At 38.1% G+C, this 17,228-nt stretch overlaps 1 protein-coding gene across 1 annotated transcript in view; it reads right to left on the reverse strand.

Moving 5' to 3' along the window:
- The window catches only part of LOC107582336 (plexin-A1-like), a gene marked incomplete at its 5' end in the record, with an annotated part of 107,517 nt that overhangs the window by 7,103 nt on the left and 83,186 nt on the right, over window positions 1–17,228 (reverse strand). The window contains 9 exons of the mRNA XM_016268132.1: window positions 455–645; window positions 2,438–2,534; window positions 3,673–3,776; window positions 3,973–4,132; window positions 4,732–4,878; window positions 8,659–8,725; window positions 11,699–11,885; window positions 14,207–14,441; window positions 16,099–16,242. Coding sequence (XP_016123618.1) covers window positions 455–645; window positions 2,438–2,534; window positions 3,673–3,776; window positions 3,973–4,132; window positions 4,732–4,878; window positions 8,659–8,725; window positions 11,699–11,885; window positions 14,207–14,441; window positions 16,099–16,242 — 1,332 coding nt within the window. The remainder of the gene's footprint in view (window positions 1–454; window positions 646–2,437; window positions 2,535–3,672; window positions 3,777–3,972; window positions 4,133–4,731; window positions 4,879–8,658; window positions 8,726–11,698; window positions 11,886–14,206; window positions 14,442–16,098; window positions 16,243–17,228) is intronic.

A 17,228-nucleotide genomic window follows, 5' to 3' on the forward strand; every position in this document is an offset into this window, starting at 1 on the left:
CAACTAAAAAAATATATATATATATATATATATATATATAAAACTGAAAATATAAACATGAAACAAATTCAAAATATTAATAAGTACTATATTAGTGTGTAAATGATACTAAAATGATGCATGAGTATATTCAGAATGGCATACTACATACTACCTAGAAATACGCAGTAAGTACTCATGAAAATCTGTATGCACAAATACCCAGATGATCTACTACATTAGCAGTATACAACATGCACAAGACACTGTATCCCACAATGCAATGGGCCTGACTCAACCTTCCATTTTGCAGAATGAGACGTATTATCAAACCATGATTTTTAACCATGTTATCTATGATCTATAACACACTTAATCTCCTTTTTAGCAAGTATTTTGCAAATTAAGTATGTAATGCATGAAGTTTTTCAAGGTGCCTTTGATAACTGCAGGTATGTAATACACCTCTCCTTACCTTGGTAGCCAGCAGACGCGTCAGGTAGATCTCGGAGACCATCTTGCTGCCGCGGTCGCCCTCCCGCTGGTCCGGATGGTCGTGGTTCTTCACCAGGTGCCAGAGTTTGGTGCCGCTCTCCAGGTCTGGCGTGATCATGGGCGTCCGCGAGCGAAGGCTGTCTGGACTGCTGGCTGTTCTCAGCATGCTCTCTGTGGACACAAAGACAGGGTTCCCACACCTTGGTTAACTTAAAATCCTTTCAAGGATTTTCCAGGTCCAATACTCTCAAATTCAAGGACTTAATGTGGGGACACATTTCAAGTGAGATCAAGGTTACACCGTTACATTGTTACAGTTTTCATGTGTCAAACACAACTATGCAAAAAAAGCATTTTATTTGAGCATTTATTTTTGGCCATATGACAGGGATCTGATATTCTATTTGTCGTATTTCTGTTTTGCATGAAACTGAAGTATATTCGGTACATCCTATACTGTATTCTAAAATGATCTGATATTAACTTTTGCATGGATTTTATTGAGAAGAGCTTAGGCTCATGTAACCAGTATATGCTTTTAAGTGTTTCTTGCCTCACATTATCTTAACAAGCAAAGCAACTCAATATTAATTTCACGGTGTGTCTGTGAAATGTTAAGGTACCATTGTAGTAGTTTCGTGCACGCGTGACAAATATGGCAGGCCAAACGAGTCAGAATTACGCTATAGATAAAACGCATTTACATACAAAATGCATTTTTTCCCGGCGTTTAAAACAGCATTAGCGCCATCAAATATGCCGTCCTGATAGCAGACGCCATAAAAAACGTGCGTAAACGTTAAAAAATGCCGTTTAAAGAAATTTAATTCTGACTCTTTTGGCTTGCCATATACAACACATAGTATCTCACGCGGGAAACACTTAACGTAACGCGTATAATGTGCGTAACTAACGTAAATCAAGCAAGCTTGTATGCATAGGCCACGAAGTGTTGGAGAAATAACACATTAGCGGACCAGAGGGAATAATAAGGAAAACGTAACTTTTAAGGACCTGTATCTATGTACGTTTATTTTCAAAAACATTCCAGGGCCTTGATTTTTTTTTTTTCAGATTCACAAACTTTCAAGGATTTCAAGGACCCGTGGGAACCCTGCAAAGAGGACGGCTTGGTCGGCTGGTGTTTGGCAGGTGAGAAATCAGGGGGAAAAATATGCAAACAAACCGTAGAAAACTGAGAGGAAGACTTGAGAGAGATTCTAAATTATAAAAATTTTAAAATTATAAATAGTCAAATTTATGGGGAGTGAGTCGAGTGACTTAGGGATTATATTGTCTAGTGATAAAAACCTAGTCATGTTTCTTTTCTCTCTGTTCCTCCCTTACTGTCAAACACAGATTTTGGATTTCATATCCATGCTTTCCATTCTGTCTGAAGTTCTCGACCGCTGAGTTCATCCCACTGAGGAGCAGAGCATTAGGATACACAACAACACAAACAACACTTCTGTAGAAAACACACCAAAGAGAAATATACAGAAAAAGACCGAGAGAAAGGCTATGCTTGGAATAAAATAGACTACAATGGTAATGCTTTCTGCATCCCGCGCAGAATATTCTGTATACTGCCTGTTTTTTGTTTTTTTTAAATGTGTGGAATAAAAAGTTTTTCCAAACTATCAGATGTTAACATTTATGCTGATTAATTCCAGTTTGTTACACTGTCAATGGAATGTTGACTTGGCAATTAACTGAAATAATTAAGCACTAAAACAAAATAAACAAAGCCAAAACCGAAGTATTTCTAAAAACAAATCTACTAAAAATGACAAAGCACATATGTGCTTAACTGAACTTACATTTAAAAAAAGAAATAAAAGCTATACACTGGCAATAGAAGGCCACGTTTGGATACAGTATTTCGTATTCCTCTGAACATCACTAGCGTTAGAGAAGCAGAGCTCTCTCTCTCTCTCTCTCTCTCTCTCTCTCTCTCTCTCACCGTATCTGCTGAGGGATTTGGTGAACGTCGAGGAGTTGGAGATGTTGTAGGCGGAGTTCTGCTTGGGAACCAATGCGATCGCTGACCCGTCTGTTACCTAGACGACAGACAGACAGACAGTGACACTCTGTTTCTGCCACAAATACAGGACACAATCAGAATCAGACCAGATCAGCATTTTTAATTATGGCCATCAATCTGAAAACAGATTGACATGAAAATTCTATATTGTAAAACTAGTTTTGTAAAGATATGTAAAGTTTAATAATGTAAAACATCCTGTATTACAAAAAAAAAAAAGTAAAAGTAAACATAAAAACAATTCCTCAATGTTAGTATTAACATTTAAAATTCTAGATTCTAAATTCTACAGCTTTGCTGACTTATAATTTCATTCATCATATCAGTTATCAGCCATTAATTCTATATAGTAAAACTAATTTTGTTTAGACGAACATGTACAAATCTATCTTGTAAAATGTACATTTTGTAAACATAAAAATGTAAAATGGTTCAAAGTAAACTTGTACATTTGTAAAGATAAACATGTAAAATTCTAGATTCTAAATTCTATGGCTTTGTGTCGGCTCAGAATTACAATAATGATAATCAGTTATCTGATTATCATCACCATATTATTACCGTCAATTCTAAATAAATTCTATATTGTATAACTAAGTTTGAAAAAAAAAAAGAATGTACAATTTTGTTTTGTGAAATTACGATTTCGTGAACAAACATGAAAACTTCAAAGTAAACGTGTATATTTAAGATAAACAAAAAATTCTAGATTTCTTTTTAGCAAATATTTATAACTAATAAATAATAAAATAATAATATCCGTTCATCATATCAGCTATCAATCCAATTCTAAATAAATTCTATTTTAAAACTGTGATTTCGTGTATGCAATGTACAAAAGTATTTGTAAAATAACAGCTTACTTTAGTGTCAGTAAAACATGTTTTTTTGTGAACACAGCCTTATTTTCAGCCATAATAAAATTATTGATATTAATGAATATCGGTATCAATGCATCTCTACTGACCAACACTGCTTTTGTGGTTATGCTTTGTAAAATGTTGCTATGGTTACCTGTTCGTGCGCTACGTGTTAAAATACTTCAATTGTTACCTAGTAACTTGCTGAGGGGTTGCCATGGTTACTGGGCAGCGGGGTGTAGAGGTATTGCCATAGTAACCAGGCAGAGGATGCGGCGAGGCCACTGCGGTTACCTGATAGTGCGCCAGTGAGTTGAGACGCTTCCAGTCGCTGTCGATCTTAGTGGTGACGTCCTCGTCCTGGAGAATGATACGAGCCATGCGACCCTGACGCCACTCTGAGCAGAGAAAACACAAAATCAGCCGTCTAATCTAGACATTCTCGACTGATCCCTACTGTAATTTCTTTTATTTATGGTCATTTGCTGGATGTCCAGCTGGTGGGGTTAAGGTCAGACATCTTGATCAAGCTGGTAGACCACACTGTAACCACAATACAGCAGCTTGGTTTTCCAGCATTCGTTATTTTCGTACCGAGGTCCATGTCTCCCACTTTGGGCCGCTGTGAGTAAGGAGTGCCTTTAAAGACGGCGTCCAGCAGCTTCTCTTTGACTTGTGTGATAGTGTCGCAGTTCAGGCACTTAACAGTGACCTCGGCTGCGTTCTCATTCTCTGGGTTAATGCAGTGTAGCGTCTGCAAACCAGAGAAACACATTTGAGTGTATTAAAACACTCTCCCACTTAAATAAATCACATACACACTGTTGTGGCTTATTATCTCACAATTCTGACTTTTTTCTCACATCTCGCAATTGACTTTTTTTCTCAGAATTGCGTGATGTGAACTCCCAATTGTAAGAAAATACGTCTTTTTTTCCTGGCAGAATTGGACTTTATAACCTGCAATTGCGAGTCACTTTTCTGAGAAAATAAGTCACAGTTGTGAGAAAAATCTGAATAGCAAAGAAAAGTCAGAATTGTGAGTTCATATCACATAATTCTGAGAAAAGAAGTCAGAATTATGAGTTTATAGCACACGATTCGGAGAAAAGAAGTCAGAATAGCTAACAAAAAAGTCAGAATTAGATGTTTATATCACACAAAAAAAGTCAGAATAGCAAGAAGAAAATTCAGAAGTGTGGGATGTACAGACAACTGCAAGACAAAAAAGTTAGAATTTTGAGATAAAAAGTCACGGGCTTCCATATAATACAGACAAGACAAAATGCAATAAAAAGATGTGTTTCTGACTTATTCAGAACCATTCCTTGTTGATTCTGAGTAGGAACTGACCAGTGTTTTGTAGTCGATCTGTTGTCGGATGAGTTTGTCCTCGCTGAGCGAGTATCTGGCCTCTCCGGTGATGGCATCTATCGGCCCTTTTTCCATCTGCTGCTTTATAGCACAATACAGCATGAAGAGAGGCTCACCTGCACACTCCTGAACACACAGATGATAGAGAGTGAGATCAGACCTCAGAATAACACGTGAACACACTCCCCATGCAAGCACTTATAGTATATTTATAAAGTGTTTGGATTATTTTCATGTCCTAAAACAGACCCAAATCCCACCCATAACTCATGCACACACACCCGTCTGACTCTAGGAGGAGCTATAACAAGCCAATTCATGTTTTAGCTTCGAAACCAAGGCTGTATGGGGTAAATTAATCCTTAATTTTCTCCATTTCATCCCTGGAAGGCGGCATTTAGAGTTTCACACAGCAGTGATATCAACAGATCATGGGACGCACACAACGTGATTTTTAAATTTTGTGAGAATTCAAGGTGGTACTATAATAAGTGTTACTTTATGTGTAAAAATAGCTTTTTCCTAATCAACTTTTCCATAGTTAAAGGGACAGTTCACCCAAAAATGAAAATTCTGTCATCATTTACTCTCACCCTCAAGTTGATCCAACTCTTCTTTCTTCTGTTTAACATAAAAGAAGATATTTTGAAAAATGTGGGTAACCAGACAGTTTTTGGTCCTCATTATCTTCCATATTATGGAGTTAAATGATGACGGAATTTCCATTTTTGGGTGAACTGTCCCTTTAAGGACTTTTAAATACATCCCAATTTACCTGATAATTTGGGTTTGTTGAAAGGCAGATTTGAGCAAATTAAATGTTTAGAACTGGCCCATAACTCTCAAACACAATGTGGACAGCAGCACAATCTGAGGACGCGTCCCAAATGACATCAATTTCTGGTCCTAGGGGCCGTTATAACTGAAGTGTCACCATAACTGCGATCGAGAAGTTTTCCACCATTGTATAACTGCGTCTGCAGCATCTATTCTTCCAATTTTGCCAATTGTGGTCATTTTCTCCACTTTGCCCGGTGATTGACACTTGTGGATATATTTTTACTCGTCCCTCTCGCTTTCATTCTGGCCATTTCACAGCACTCCACCGCTTTCAAAACCACCTCATGTGACCATGAAATGAGTGCAAAACAGACAAGTCACATTCTGTTAGCGCCGTCACACCCCATATTTATTTTTTGATGTGTTGCACATCTACTCCAGCCACTTCACTTTCCCTTTCACCCATTTCACTAATAATAAAAGTCCCTGTTTTATCTATTTCATTATATATTTCAATAACTTCTGACCATTATGTCAAAGACGTTTTTAGCCTTCATATTTGGTTTCTAATCACAAATATGTGCATGCATTGTAAAATCATTTTACCATTACTATTTCACTGATCTAAATTAAACCATGCAAAGTAAATGTTACTGCATGACAATGGATTTCAGTTGGAAAAGAAAGGATTTTATTTCAAATATTCATAAAACAATGTTTGATGAAGGTGGCATGACCTAAATGTATTAAAATATGATTTGCAAGCTATAGCAGTGTGTGGGATTTATCGGTTTTAGTTAAATATTTTAATTTCATTACATTTACTTGTGAAATTTAGTTATGATTAAATGATTACATTTAAAAAAAAATAATAAATAAAATTATTAAAATGATAAATGTAAACAAATTAGAAATGTAATTATAAATGAAAAATTATAGTATTATTTATCTAAAATAAATCATTTTTATTTAAATTAGATTAACAAATTAGTGTTAACAAATTTTGCTATCAAAACAGACCGTACCTTTTTGGTCACTTACAGTGTAAACCACAGCTTTAGTGAAAATACAAGTTTAGAGATGAGTTTACTGCCTCAGCAATATCTTGAAGATGTAATGTGCAACTCCTAAAAAATAAATCAGGCAAAACCTCCCAGGAGCGTCAGGCGTGTAAAAGCTGCTGTTTAGACGTGGAAATGAGCGGCGGGCACGTGAACAGACCCGAGGAGACCAGGCGAGCGATGGAGGGTTAATAAAAGGCTAATGACTGAGGAGGAGAGAGCTGGAGAAACACTTCAGAGCGTGATACGTGTCAAACAGCCAATCACACGCCTCTCTCTCTGCGTTTGGCTCAGTCTCTTCCTCCTACACACATTCTCTGGCTTTCATCATTCACAACTGCTGCTCTTCTCGTCTCCGTCTCACTAATTTGATCATCATCTTCGTTCTATCAGTCCCGTCTGTCTCCTGAGAGTGTGTCTCTGTTGTCTGATGCAAATGTGCCCAAATGAGAGCGCAAAACACCACACGATCAGTGCTTTATGAAATCAAATTGTGTGTTTTTATAATGGTTAGAACACCTTCTTGTGTCTCAGCTTAATATGCAGAGGAAAAAAATGTGTAAGGCTGCTTTCAAAACATTAGCACAGCTGATTCAACCAATGGTGAGAGTGTGTGGGCGGGGCTATTGGTTTATCTGACCAATGGCAGAAGGGGAGCCAGTTTGAAAATATGCCACATTACTAAAGTTAAATGTGTTGCAAAAGTCGTTTCTTTAAGGCTCATGGCTAATTACCCAAAGTAATTAAACCGTATAAGACGCAGACAACTTTAATCAGCTGCGCTCGCGTTCTCAGGTGAAAACGCTGCTGGATGTTTGTTGTGTCTCGTGTCCCTCACTGGGATCCGTAGCGGGACGGTGCGGCCCATCCATATGCCGGCCCTGCCACGCTGGGCTCATTAGCACAGGGGATAATTAAACACACATCTGTTAATGAGCAGCAGGAGACGACACACACACACACACACAACGCCCCTCACTCCAGTGTGTTATGGAAGCGCTTTATATTAATGCAAGTTCTTAAAGATTGTAATAATGAACTTCCCCTGCGGGAATGATAACGTACATCTGTCTATCTTGTATCTGAATTTCAATAAACAAACTCAAGGTGAAACAGCAATTAAACAGCAACATGATCATGTACAGAGAGTGTCTGGACCTTAAATATGCAAATCATAAACCACTGCATTTATTAAATCACTCATGACCCTGTAAAGAAAAAAATGTGCTTTACTGGTTTCAGTCAACGTTTTTGTCTGTGGATGAAGATTTCCTTTACATTTGGTCAGTATTTTCTAGCACTCATACTCATTAGTTTTAGGTAATTATACTCTGACTGTAATGGTATATAATTTTAGTTGATAAAACTAAAAGTTGATGCAAACATCAAACAAACAATCAAAACCATTTAAAAGTTTGGGGTCAGTAAGACTTTTTAAATGTTTTTGAAAGAAGACTCTTCTGCTCACCAAGGATGCACTTATTTGATCAAAAATACAGTAAAAACAGGAAAATTATGAAATATTATTACAATTCAAAACAGCTGTTTTCTATGTGAATATCTGTTCAAATGTAATGTATTCCTGTGATGCGCAGCTGTATTTTCAGCATCATTCCTCCAGTCTTCAGTGTCACATGATCTTCAGAAATCAGTATAATATGCTGATTTGCTGCTCGAGAAACATTTCTGATTATTATCAATGTTGAACACAGCTGTGCTGCACAATATTTTTGTGGAAACAGAGACATTTTATTTTTCATGAGTAGAAATAGAACAGAAATCTTTTGTACCGTTATAAATGTCTTCACTGTCACTTTTGCTCAATTTAATGCATCCTTGCTGAATAAAACAGTAGTGCATAAAAGTATACATGTAAATAAATGCATTGCATAAATATTATCTTGTCAAACATAACCTAAATAGAACATGTGACAAAAGCTCTTTGAAACCAGTAAACCAGACCAGTGGAAGACCAGCAAACCTCTTTTTTGTTAGCAGGGAATGCATATAATGAGTACCATCACTTAAGATACAAAGAAACAGTCATACCGTTCCTTCCACTCACCTTGAGAAACTTGTAGAGGAGGAAAGTAAACCAGTTTGTTAGCATCTTCTCAGCCACAGATTCAGTCCTGAGGGGGAAACGGAGTAAAAAATAAATGTCAAGGATTTATTTACTTGCGTGCCGGAGTCCCCGAGGTAACCTTTGAGAGCAGAGAGAGATGCTTTGAAGGCTTCTTCATTCCCCAATTTCTCAAGTCTCACAACAAGAAAAACCATTCCCATAACCAACATCTTTCGGCGGATGCTGTATTAAACTCCCATTTGACATCAAAGTGCCGCGGCCGAATTATTCCCTCAAACCTTCAAAGGACCCGAGCGCAAAGCAAACACGCTAATAATTTTGCATTAATAACAAACCAAAGCGCTGCTCTCTTCCCTCGCAAAGCAAACCACTAAACTTCATTAAGAAAACACCAATTAAAAATATTCTTCTGTCATTAAACAGAAACCTGGCACACAATAACAACCCTCCGAACCAAGTCCCTCGGAATGAGGCTAATTACACGGCTTGGTAATTAACGGACCTTATTAGTGCTAATCTGCTCATGGCGTGCGAGAGGAGGCGTAGACGAGGAACCTGGTGCAATGTGTTTGTTTTTAGCATCTCTGCTGAATTATTCACTGGTTAAGACCGATGCAGAGGAAAACGGTAAGAGCTCGACGCGAACGACACGCTGCGAGGAGTTATTAAAGAAAACCTGAGAATATTGTGCTGGAAACGTGTCTGGAGCGGTGAAAGATTGAGATTTGACTGCTCACATTTATTTGATCTTCAGGTGAGGTTTGTCAGGTGAGAGAGAGGAACAGAGACTGAGAAGCTACAGTGGAAAAATTACTCTGAAACCAAACTAGACAAGAGATCAGTACAGACAGACAAGAACCGCCATTTTTGAGGTATTGCTGAATATCACTTGGGTATGAATGACAAAACCTGTCTGGCAATAATAATAGTTATAAATGAGTTAAAATGAATGAATTAATAAATAAATACACATCGCATTAGTAGTAGTGGTAATGACAAATAATACATAGATTAAATAACTAAAATAACAATCAATAAATAAATAAAAATGATGCAAAACCAAATTTAGTTTAAAGAAAATTAAGCGTTTTTTTTTGCATTTTCAGACACTATAGTGATATTATTTTCATGACAATTAAACCATTTCTCATTACTGTAACGGTACAGATATATCAGAATATAATTTGCATATTTTTGTATATAACGGATTAATCAAACCACTTTCATACAGTAATTTCTACTGTAATCAGCATGAGAAATGCGTGATTGTCATGCAAATCATGTATTAATTGTTCTAAAAACAGGCTTCTTTTTCTTTATGCAAATTTTTTCCTTTTAATTTAGGAGTAAATGGAAAATGTCCCGTGGTTTTACTGTATCTTATAAAACGAAGAGTTCCGGTCCTTGATTCTGATTGGCTGAGCCAAATCGAACAAACACACACCTTTGTTTACTTTGTGTCTTGCTCGGCAACAACTTTGTTGGAACCACAACTGATTCTGAGGAGCTACATTGTTTGGCGGAAGAATACTGAGAATACTCCGCTTCGCGTCGCCTAACAACGCCCCTTAGCTGTTATAAATTCACTGTAACCCACGGCTTCACTGGGCTTACTGCTTTAGTAACATTCTACTATTACATTCATCCAAATGGATCTGGTGATGCATCTTTGTACTTCCGTTGCAAATAAAGCTGATGTCAGAGATGCACTGTAGATGAAACACTGAAATGCAAAAAGACATTTCACAAAGCGTTGATGTTATTTCTGTGATATTACAGCAGCATGTTCAGACTAAAGTCTTCATCTCTCTTCTCCTGTCACGTCTCCTCCAGGAGCTTCATCTCCCACAGCGCTCCTCGGGGAACCAGTGTGCGCTCAGGTGTGTAACACCATCTGACAGAAACAGAGCCACGGACGCGAAAGGGCAAACCGAGAAACGGAGGGATGGAGAGCAAATGTGACCCCTAGACGTCCTCATCATGTCCATTAACACTGTGACTAACCAGGTGCAACGTGGGAACTTGTGAACATCAAGCAATTAAGAGTTCAAAAAATATTTCTGTCTTGTTTCCCAGCACAAGTATCTAAACATTCTTCAACCAAGATATATTTATTTAGGAAGCGAACTTGCATAAGATATTAAGTCTTGTTTTCTGAAATTCATGCTTAAACAAATCTGCCAATACAGTCAGAAAATACATTCGTTTTCCATTTGAATTAAGTTGATTTTTCTGACCCCACTGGCTTGTTTTAAGCACAAATTCACTTCATTTTGCTACATTTTTTCAGAAAGCAAGATTAATATTAGGGCTGTCAAGCAATGAAGATGTTTATTCTAATTGATCACATGATGTGCTGATTAATTAATCTGATTACTGTATGTGTCACTGTCTTAAACTGAATCTTCATTGAATAGATATTACAAAAAAAGTAGCTTTAGAAAGAAATATTTAGATTTTTACATTGCATAAATAGTGATGATAACTGGCATTAACATTTTTATTTGAATATTGAAATACTCTCAATATGAAACTAAAACCACAAGTGTCTTAATGAGCGAGTCGTTTAGTCATTCATTCAACTGATTCATTTAAACGGCTGATTCATTCAGAAATGTAACTCTTTATGAATGAAACACTGTATCACTGACTCGCTCGATTTGTGCAAAAACGTGGATTCGTACCGCAACGAAAGACGCACAACACTTCTGCTGTGGCTTTGATTGGAAATATTTTAATTTGCAAAATTGAGCATAACAGACAATATTGGAAATATTGTGTCTAAAATGTAACAATACTAACTTTAAAATGCTCTCACGGGTTAATTTTTTTAATAGTTTGGGACGAGTAAAATTTGCATATGTGGTTTCAACAACCAGATGCATTTACGGCCCAGACCCCCTCCTGAAGTGGTTTGAGCGATCGGATTTAAAAGCGTTTACACCTGGTCTTTTCATGATCGGATAGCTATCGCATCAGAGAAAACGCATGAAGTGACCAGGTGTAAACAGACACATACAGTTCAGCCGAATGCATTAAATCTGACAGGTGTCCAGCTTTCACCTCCATCTCCTTCAGCACCGGATGGTCCTCTATTCCTGGGAAAAGCACTCTCATGGCGTAAGTGCGGTAATCCAGGAACGGGATTCCAGCTCCATCCAGATCCTGCGTCAGCTCATGGATATCAGTCTGCAGCTCCGCAAACGCTGGAAACACAGAGACCAAGAGAAAGAGTAAATCCTTGTGTTGTGCAAACCGCTGAGTGGAAGCTAAGACCTCCAGGTTCTCCACGAAAGCTTCTAAAAAGAAGAAGAAAAAAGAAATGTGTAGAAAATGTGAACTTCAATCAGAATTTCAGTCTGTAGTGATGTGCTCAAAGATTAGCCTAAAAACCACATAGCAACATCCTGGGAAACAGCCAGAACACCCTAGCAACCATTCAGAATACCCTAGCAACCATATATAACAACACCCTCAAGCCTATACATCTTGCGTTTTTTAATTATCTGCATTTTTCCAAGGAGTGACTGATAAGAGTTGGAAGTGGGACTATTATTTTCAGCAGAACCTGAGCAGAGATGCACATGATTGTCCGTCTTCATTAGTTTACTAATCATTTATTAGACAGAACTAAACTAAGAAATTAAATATATATATTTGTATATTTGCTTTGCTTTTCTATTATTAGTAACAGAAAGGCAAGCACTATATTAAGTTTTAATATTCAGCAAGTGTATTTATGTTATATATCATTGTTGGTTAAAGTGTTTACTTGCTTTATATTTTTTGAACAATTTCTTAGGATTTAATATGATTACTTCAAGAAGTTGCTATTAATTCGGTTTATTTTATATATTTTTTTCAACAAGTTAGGGTTAATTTGTTTAATATTTATTCATTTTCAAAATATTTACTTATAGTTTAGTAAATATTATGTAAAACAAATATCTATTTTCAGCATGTTATTTGCTATTTGTTTGACCACTACTTGTCAAAATCCACCATCTGTCAAAAAATTTGAAGTCAAATCCAGTGACTTGTTCTTTACTAGTAGTAGTAGTCTACACTGTATCAGTCTAGAAATTGTAAATGTAACTTTGCTCCCTCGTGGACTGATACGAACCAGTGTGTACTGACTCCTGCTGGAGACTGGAGACTGGAGCTTTCTGATTTGAGATGGCTTTTAAAATGACTGGTCTGATGGCCGTGAATGACACCAGCACTTCTACCACATGGTCCTAACACTGACACTTATAAATCTATATTTAATATCAGAAATATGTGCTTTTGGTCCCAAACTTCTGATCCAGTCTGCTACTGCTGCCACTCACCTAATCAATCTGGATGTTGTGGTTATTTATTGCCTCTTTTTATTCATCCTGGAGGACGTCTCATCACTTATCAGTGACCTGTCACTCTCACCTCCTGCTATCCATCTCTTTTATCCTCTCTTCCCTGTCCTCATCCCTTGCTCCAAGTCTGGAGACAGACAAGGTCGTCACCTCGGGCCCGACAGAGACAGATAATGGACGGCTCGTCTCGCCCTCGTGACCGCGGCGGGAATGAGACGGGCGTTCGGTGTGGGTGTGTGTATGAGATAAATGATGTGAGCATCACGAGGTCATCGCTAACAGGAGACCACAGAAAACAAAGCCAATCAGAGAGAGAGAGAGAGAGAGAGAGAGAGAGAGGGAGAGGGAGAGAGAGAGGGAGGAGGGCCACGAGCAAACGGAAGATAAAATTAAACCAGGAAAACCAATTGAGAACAATTGAAAGATATTGAAAGAGAGTGATGAGATGGAGAGAACAAACAAATTAATGAAAGAGAACAAAGGAACGGATAAAGAACCAACAAAGTGTGAATGAACGCACTAAAGAAAAAAAGAAAGCAAAAAGCATGAAAGCACACATGAGAATGTGATCAAGAGCGAAAAGAAAAAGAAAGTGAACGAAAGCATGAAAGAAAGGAAGTGCAAAAGAAAACATGAACGCATGGAAATGTGAAAAAGAGTGAAAGAAAGCGAAAGAGCATGAAAAAGCATCAAAGAAAGTACAAAGGAGAGTGAAAGAAAGTGTAAGAAAATGTGAAAGTGTGCAAGTGTGAAAGAGCACTCAAAATAAAGAAAGAAAGAGAGCGCAGAAGAAGGCACATGAAAGAAAGTGTGAAACAAACATGGAAAAGCGCAAGGGTGAAAAAGAAACAGAAAGAAAGAACAAAAGGAGCAAAAGAAAAGTGCACAAGGAAGAAAGTACGAAAAAAAGCACAAAAGACGTGCAAAATTAAGCATTAAAAGTGCAAGAGAGAAAATGAAAAACAAAGGGGGAAAGGAGTGGAAGAAAGAAGTGTGAAGAGTGCAAAAGGAAGAAAATAAAGCATGAAAGAAAGCACAAAGGAGTGAAAACATTAAAAGAAAGAAAGAAAGAAAGAGCAGCAGACAAAAAAAGAGCAAAACAAAGCATGAAAGAGTGAGAAAGTCAGAAAGAGCACTGGTGAATGCAGTGATGTACAGTAGTGATGCTGTTTTACCCTCTTTGCACTCCAGAGCGACTCTGGACTCCAGATTGTGCATCTGCAGCTGCAGCCGTTTGAGCGTCCGGTCTGCGTCACGGGATTTACGCTTGTATGCGATGAGGATGAGGATGATGACGAGCAGAAGAAGACCTCCTCCTCCACCGATCCCGATGATGGCGGGGAGCGTCAGCAGGCTGTCCGAGTAGATCTGCCGAGTTGCTGGAGAATAGCGAAAACCTCCGGCCAAGATCTGCACAACGCACACACACACACACACACACACACACACACACACACACAACAAACACACACACACGCGTGCTGAGCGTCGCACATCATATCACACCAAAACAGCCACTGCATGGAAAACAGGAACTTTCTCTTTCCAATGAAATAATAAGAGTTTGATTCAGAAATCACTGTTATGCCTTCATGACCATGAGCTCATTAAAATCACTATTTCAACAGCGACTCAGCAGAAGTGTTGCTCCTCATTTCATTCGCAAAAAGGTCAGCCAATCATAAAAGAGGTCATTTACATATGGAACATTAGCCTGTTTTATTGTAAATGCCAGAGAGACGGTGGAAAATGGACATAAACCAAACTATAATTGTTTTTGGTTCAATACACCTAGAATAGAACTAGAAGTGGAGAAAATATAAAATGCATAAAATGAGCTCTTAAAACAGTTATGACTACAATAACAATCAATCCCACAATCACACTGTGAATGTACCTCACACTCCACATCTCTCAAGTGAACCTGCATCTTTAGAGGGTTTTAAAAGAAAGAAAGAAGGAAAGAAAAAGGAGCAAAAAGTGCAAAAGTAAGCATGAAAGAAAGTGTTTTGCATATGTAATGAGGAGGTGGTGCTCAGCCAATCATAACATAGGTCATTTACATATGGAAGATCAGCATATTTAATTGTGAACATCAGAGAGAGGTTCTACAAACTATGATTGTTTTTGGTTTAAGAAACCTAAACTCACATTATAAGAGGACTTAAGAGGAAATCATAAATATAAAATGAGCTCCTAAAATTAAATATTAAAATAACAATCCATCCCACATTGTGAATGCACCTCACACAGCACTACCCAAATACATCCCATAATTCCACATCTCTCAAACAAACCTGCATCTTTAGATAATCTTAAAGGGATAGTGTTGGAAACCAAACAGTGGCTGGTCCCCATTGGCTTCCATAGTATGAAAAAATACAATGGATGTCAATGGGGTCCAGCAAATGTGTAGTAACACACATTCTTCAAAATATCTTCTTTTGTGTTTAGCAGAAGAACAAAATTCATGCAGTTTTGGAACAGCTTGAGGGTGAGTAAATGATGACAGAATTAACATTTTTGGCTGAACCATCGCTTTGATAATGTAGATCACACTTGAATGGGTTTAAGGAGGCTAAAGCGGTCAAAACGGGTGAGTGTGAAGTTTTACATCGTGAGTAAAGCGGTAGCTAAATGGCGGTCTCTCGCTAATATGGGTTATGATATATAGGTCGAGGACAAACATGTGGGTCGCAGCATCTCTGTCGTTCTCACACAGAAAGAGAGCTTGGGAAAAAACATGGGAGTTATGTTTTAATAACTCTGCCATACAAAATATAATTGAACGTGCATGTGCTGCAGCTATTTAAAGATGAAACAGACTACATGTAAACACAGATCTGCGTCTCAGGTTCTTTGCAAACTCAGTGTAAATAAATACAACACAAAACCCCAGAGAGCCACGACAGAAACTCCCAGCAGTAATCTGATGCTGAGAAACATGGGCTGAAACGCAGAACAATACACACGGATGAGAGAAAGAGGCATAGGATGAGACGGCGTGATAGTCGTGGGAAAGAGATCAGAGCGCTTTAAGACGGGAATCATCGCATGACACACTTACAGTGACTTTATGTTGTCCGGAGAGGTCTGGAGATTCACACATCAGCTGAGCCTCGGACACGGTTAACACACACGGCTTGTCACCGATCAGAACGGTGTAGTTTAACCTGGAGTTACCAGCAGCCGAAGGAATCAGATTCTTGCCCTGAAACACAAACACACACACACACACACACACAGACATGTTTACTTTTAATCATTATCATATTTTCAATATCATCCTCAAACACTCTGCCAGTGTTTCCTTCTTAACCAAAGTTAAAAAACAACCAGTAGTTGGACTTTTATGACTCTTATGAGTCTGCTCTTTTAAATTAGTCTCAAACTAGTCTCTTAGTTTTGTTTTGAATCAGTTTATCAACTCGCTAAAGCTCAAGTCTTCAAATCCGTCTGTGCAATCACAGTTTCTATAGTTTAAAAGGGTCATATGATGCGATTTCAAGTTTTCCTTTCTCTTTGGAGTGTTACAAGCTTATTGTGCATAGATAAGATCCCTGAAGTTGCAAAGACTAAAGTCTCAAAACCAAAGAGATATTCTTTATCAAAGTTAAGACTCTGCCACGCCCCCCTAAAACGGCTCGTTCTAACACGCCCCCACATATCTACCTCACTATGTGGAAATATTTGCATAATGCCGCCCAAATGTTCACGCAAAGAAAGAAGGCGTGGTTTCAGTAACAGCAGTTAGTGTTGAAGCAGCATGTCAGGGAGACGCTGTGTGTTTCTAGGAGAAAGCAAAAGCACTTTATTTGGCCTTCCGAAAGTAGATGCATTTAGGAATCTTTAAGATGACTTACAACAGAACAGCAATGCATTTTATGGATGACCGTTTCGTGAACCTAGGAGAGGAGGTCATTCTGACTTTGCTATGACAATCTGGCGCTTCTGAATCAGCTACTGTTTTGTTATTAGTTTAAGTATTTGCTATTGACTGTTCAAATGCGGAGTTTTGCGCATTGTTTGTGTGTGTGTGTGTGTGTGTGTGCGTATGTGAGAGAGAGAGAGAGAGAGAGAGCGCGAGAAAGAGAGAGAGAGAGTGTGTGAGTGGGAGAGAGAGAGAGAGAGAGAGAGAGCGCGAGAAAGAGAAAGAGAAAGAGAGAGAGAGAGAGAGAGAGAGAGAGAGAGAGAGAG

This window comes from Sinocyclocheilus grahami, unplaced genomic scaffold (assembly GCF_001515645.1).
Source record: "Sinocyclocheilus grahami isolate Dianchi unplaced genomic scaffold, SAMN03320097.WGS_v1.1 scaffold43.1, whole genome shotgun sequence".
In the NCBI taxonomy this organism is placed as follows: Eukaryota; Metazoa; Chordata; class Actinopteri; order Cypriniformes; family Cyprinidae; genus Sinocyclocheilus; species Sinocyclocheilus grahami.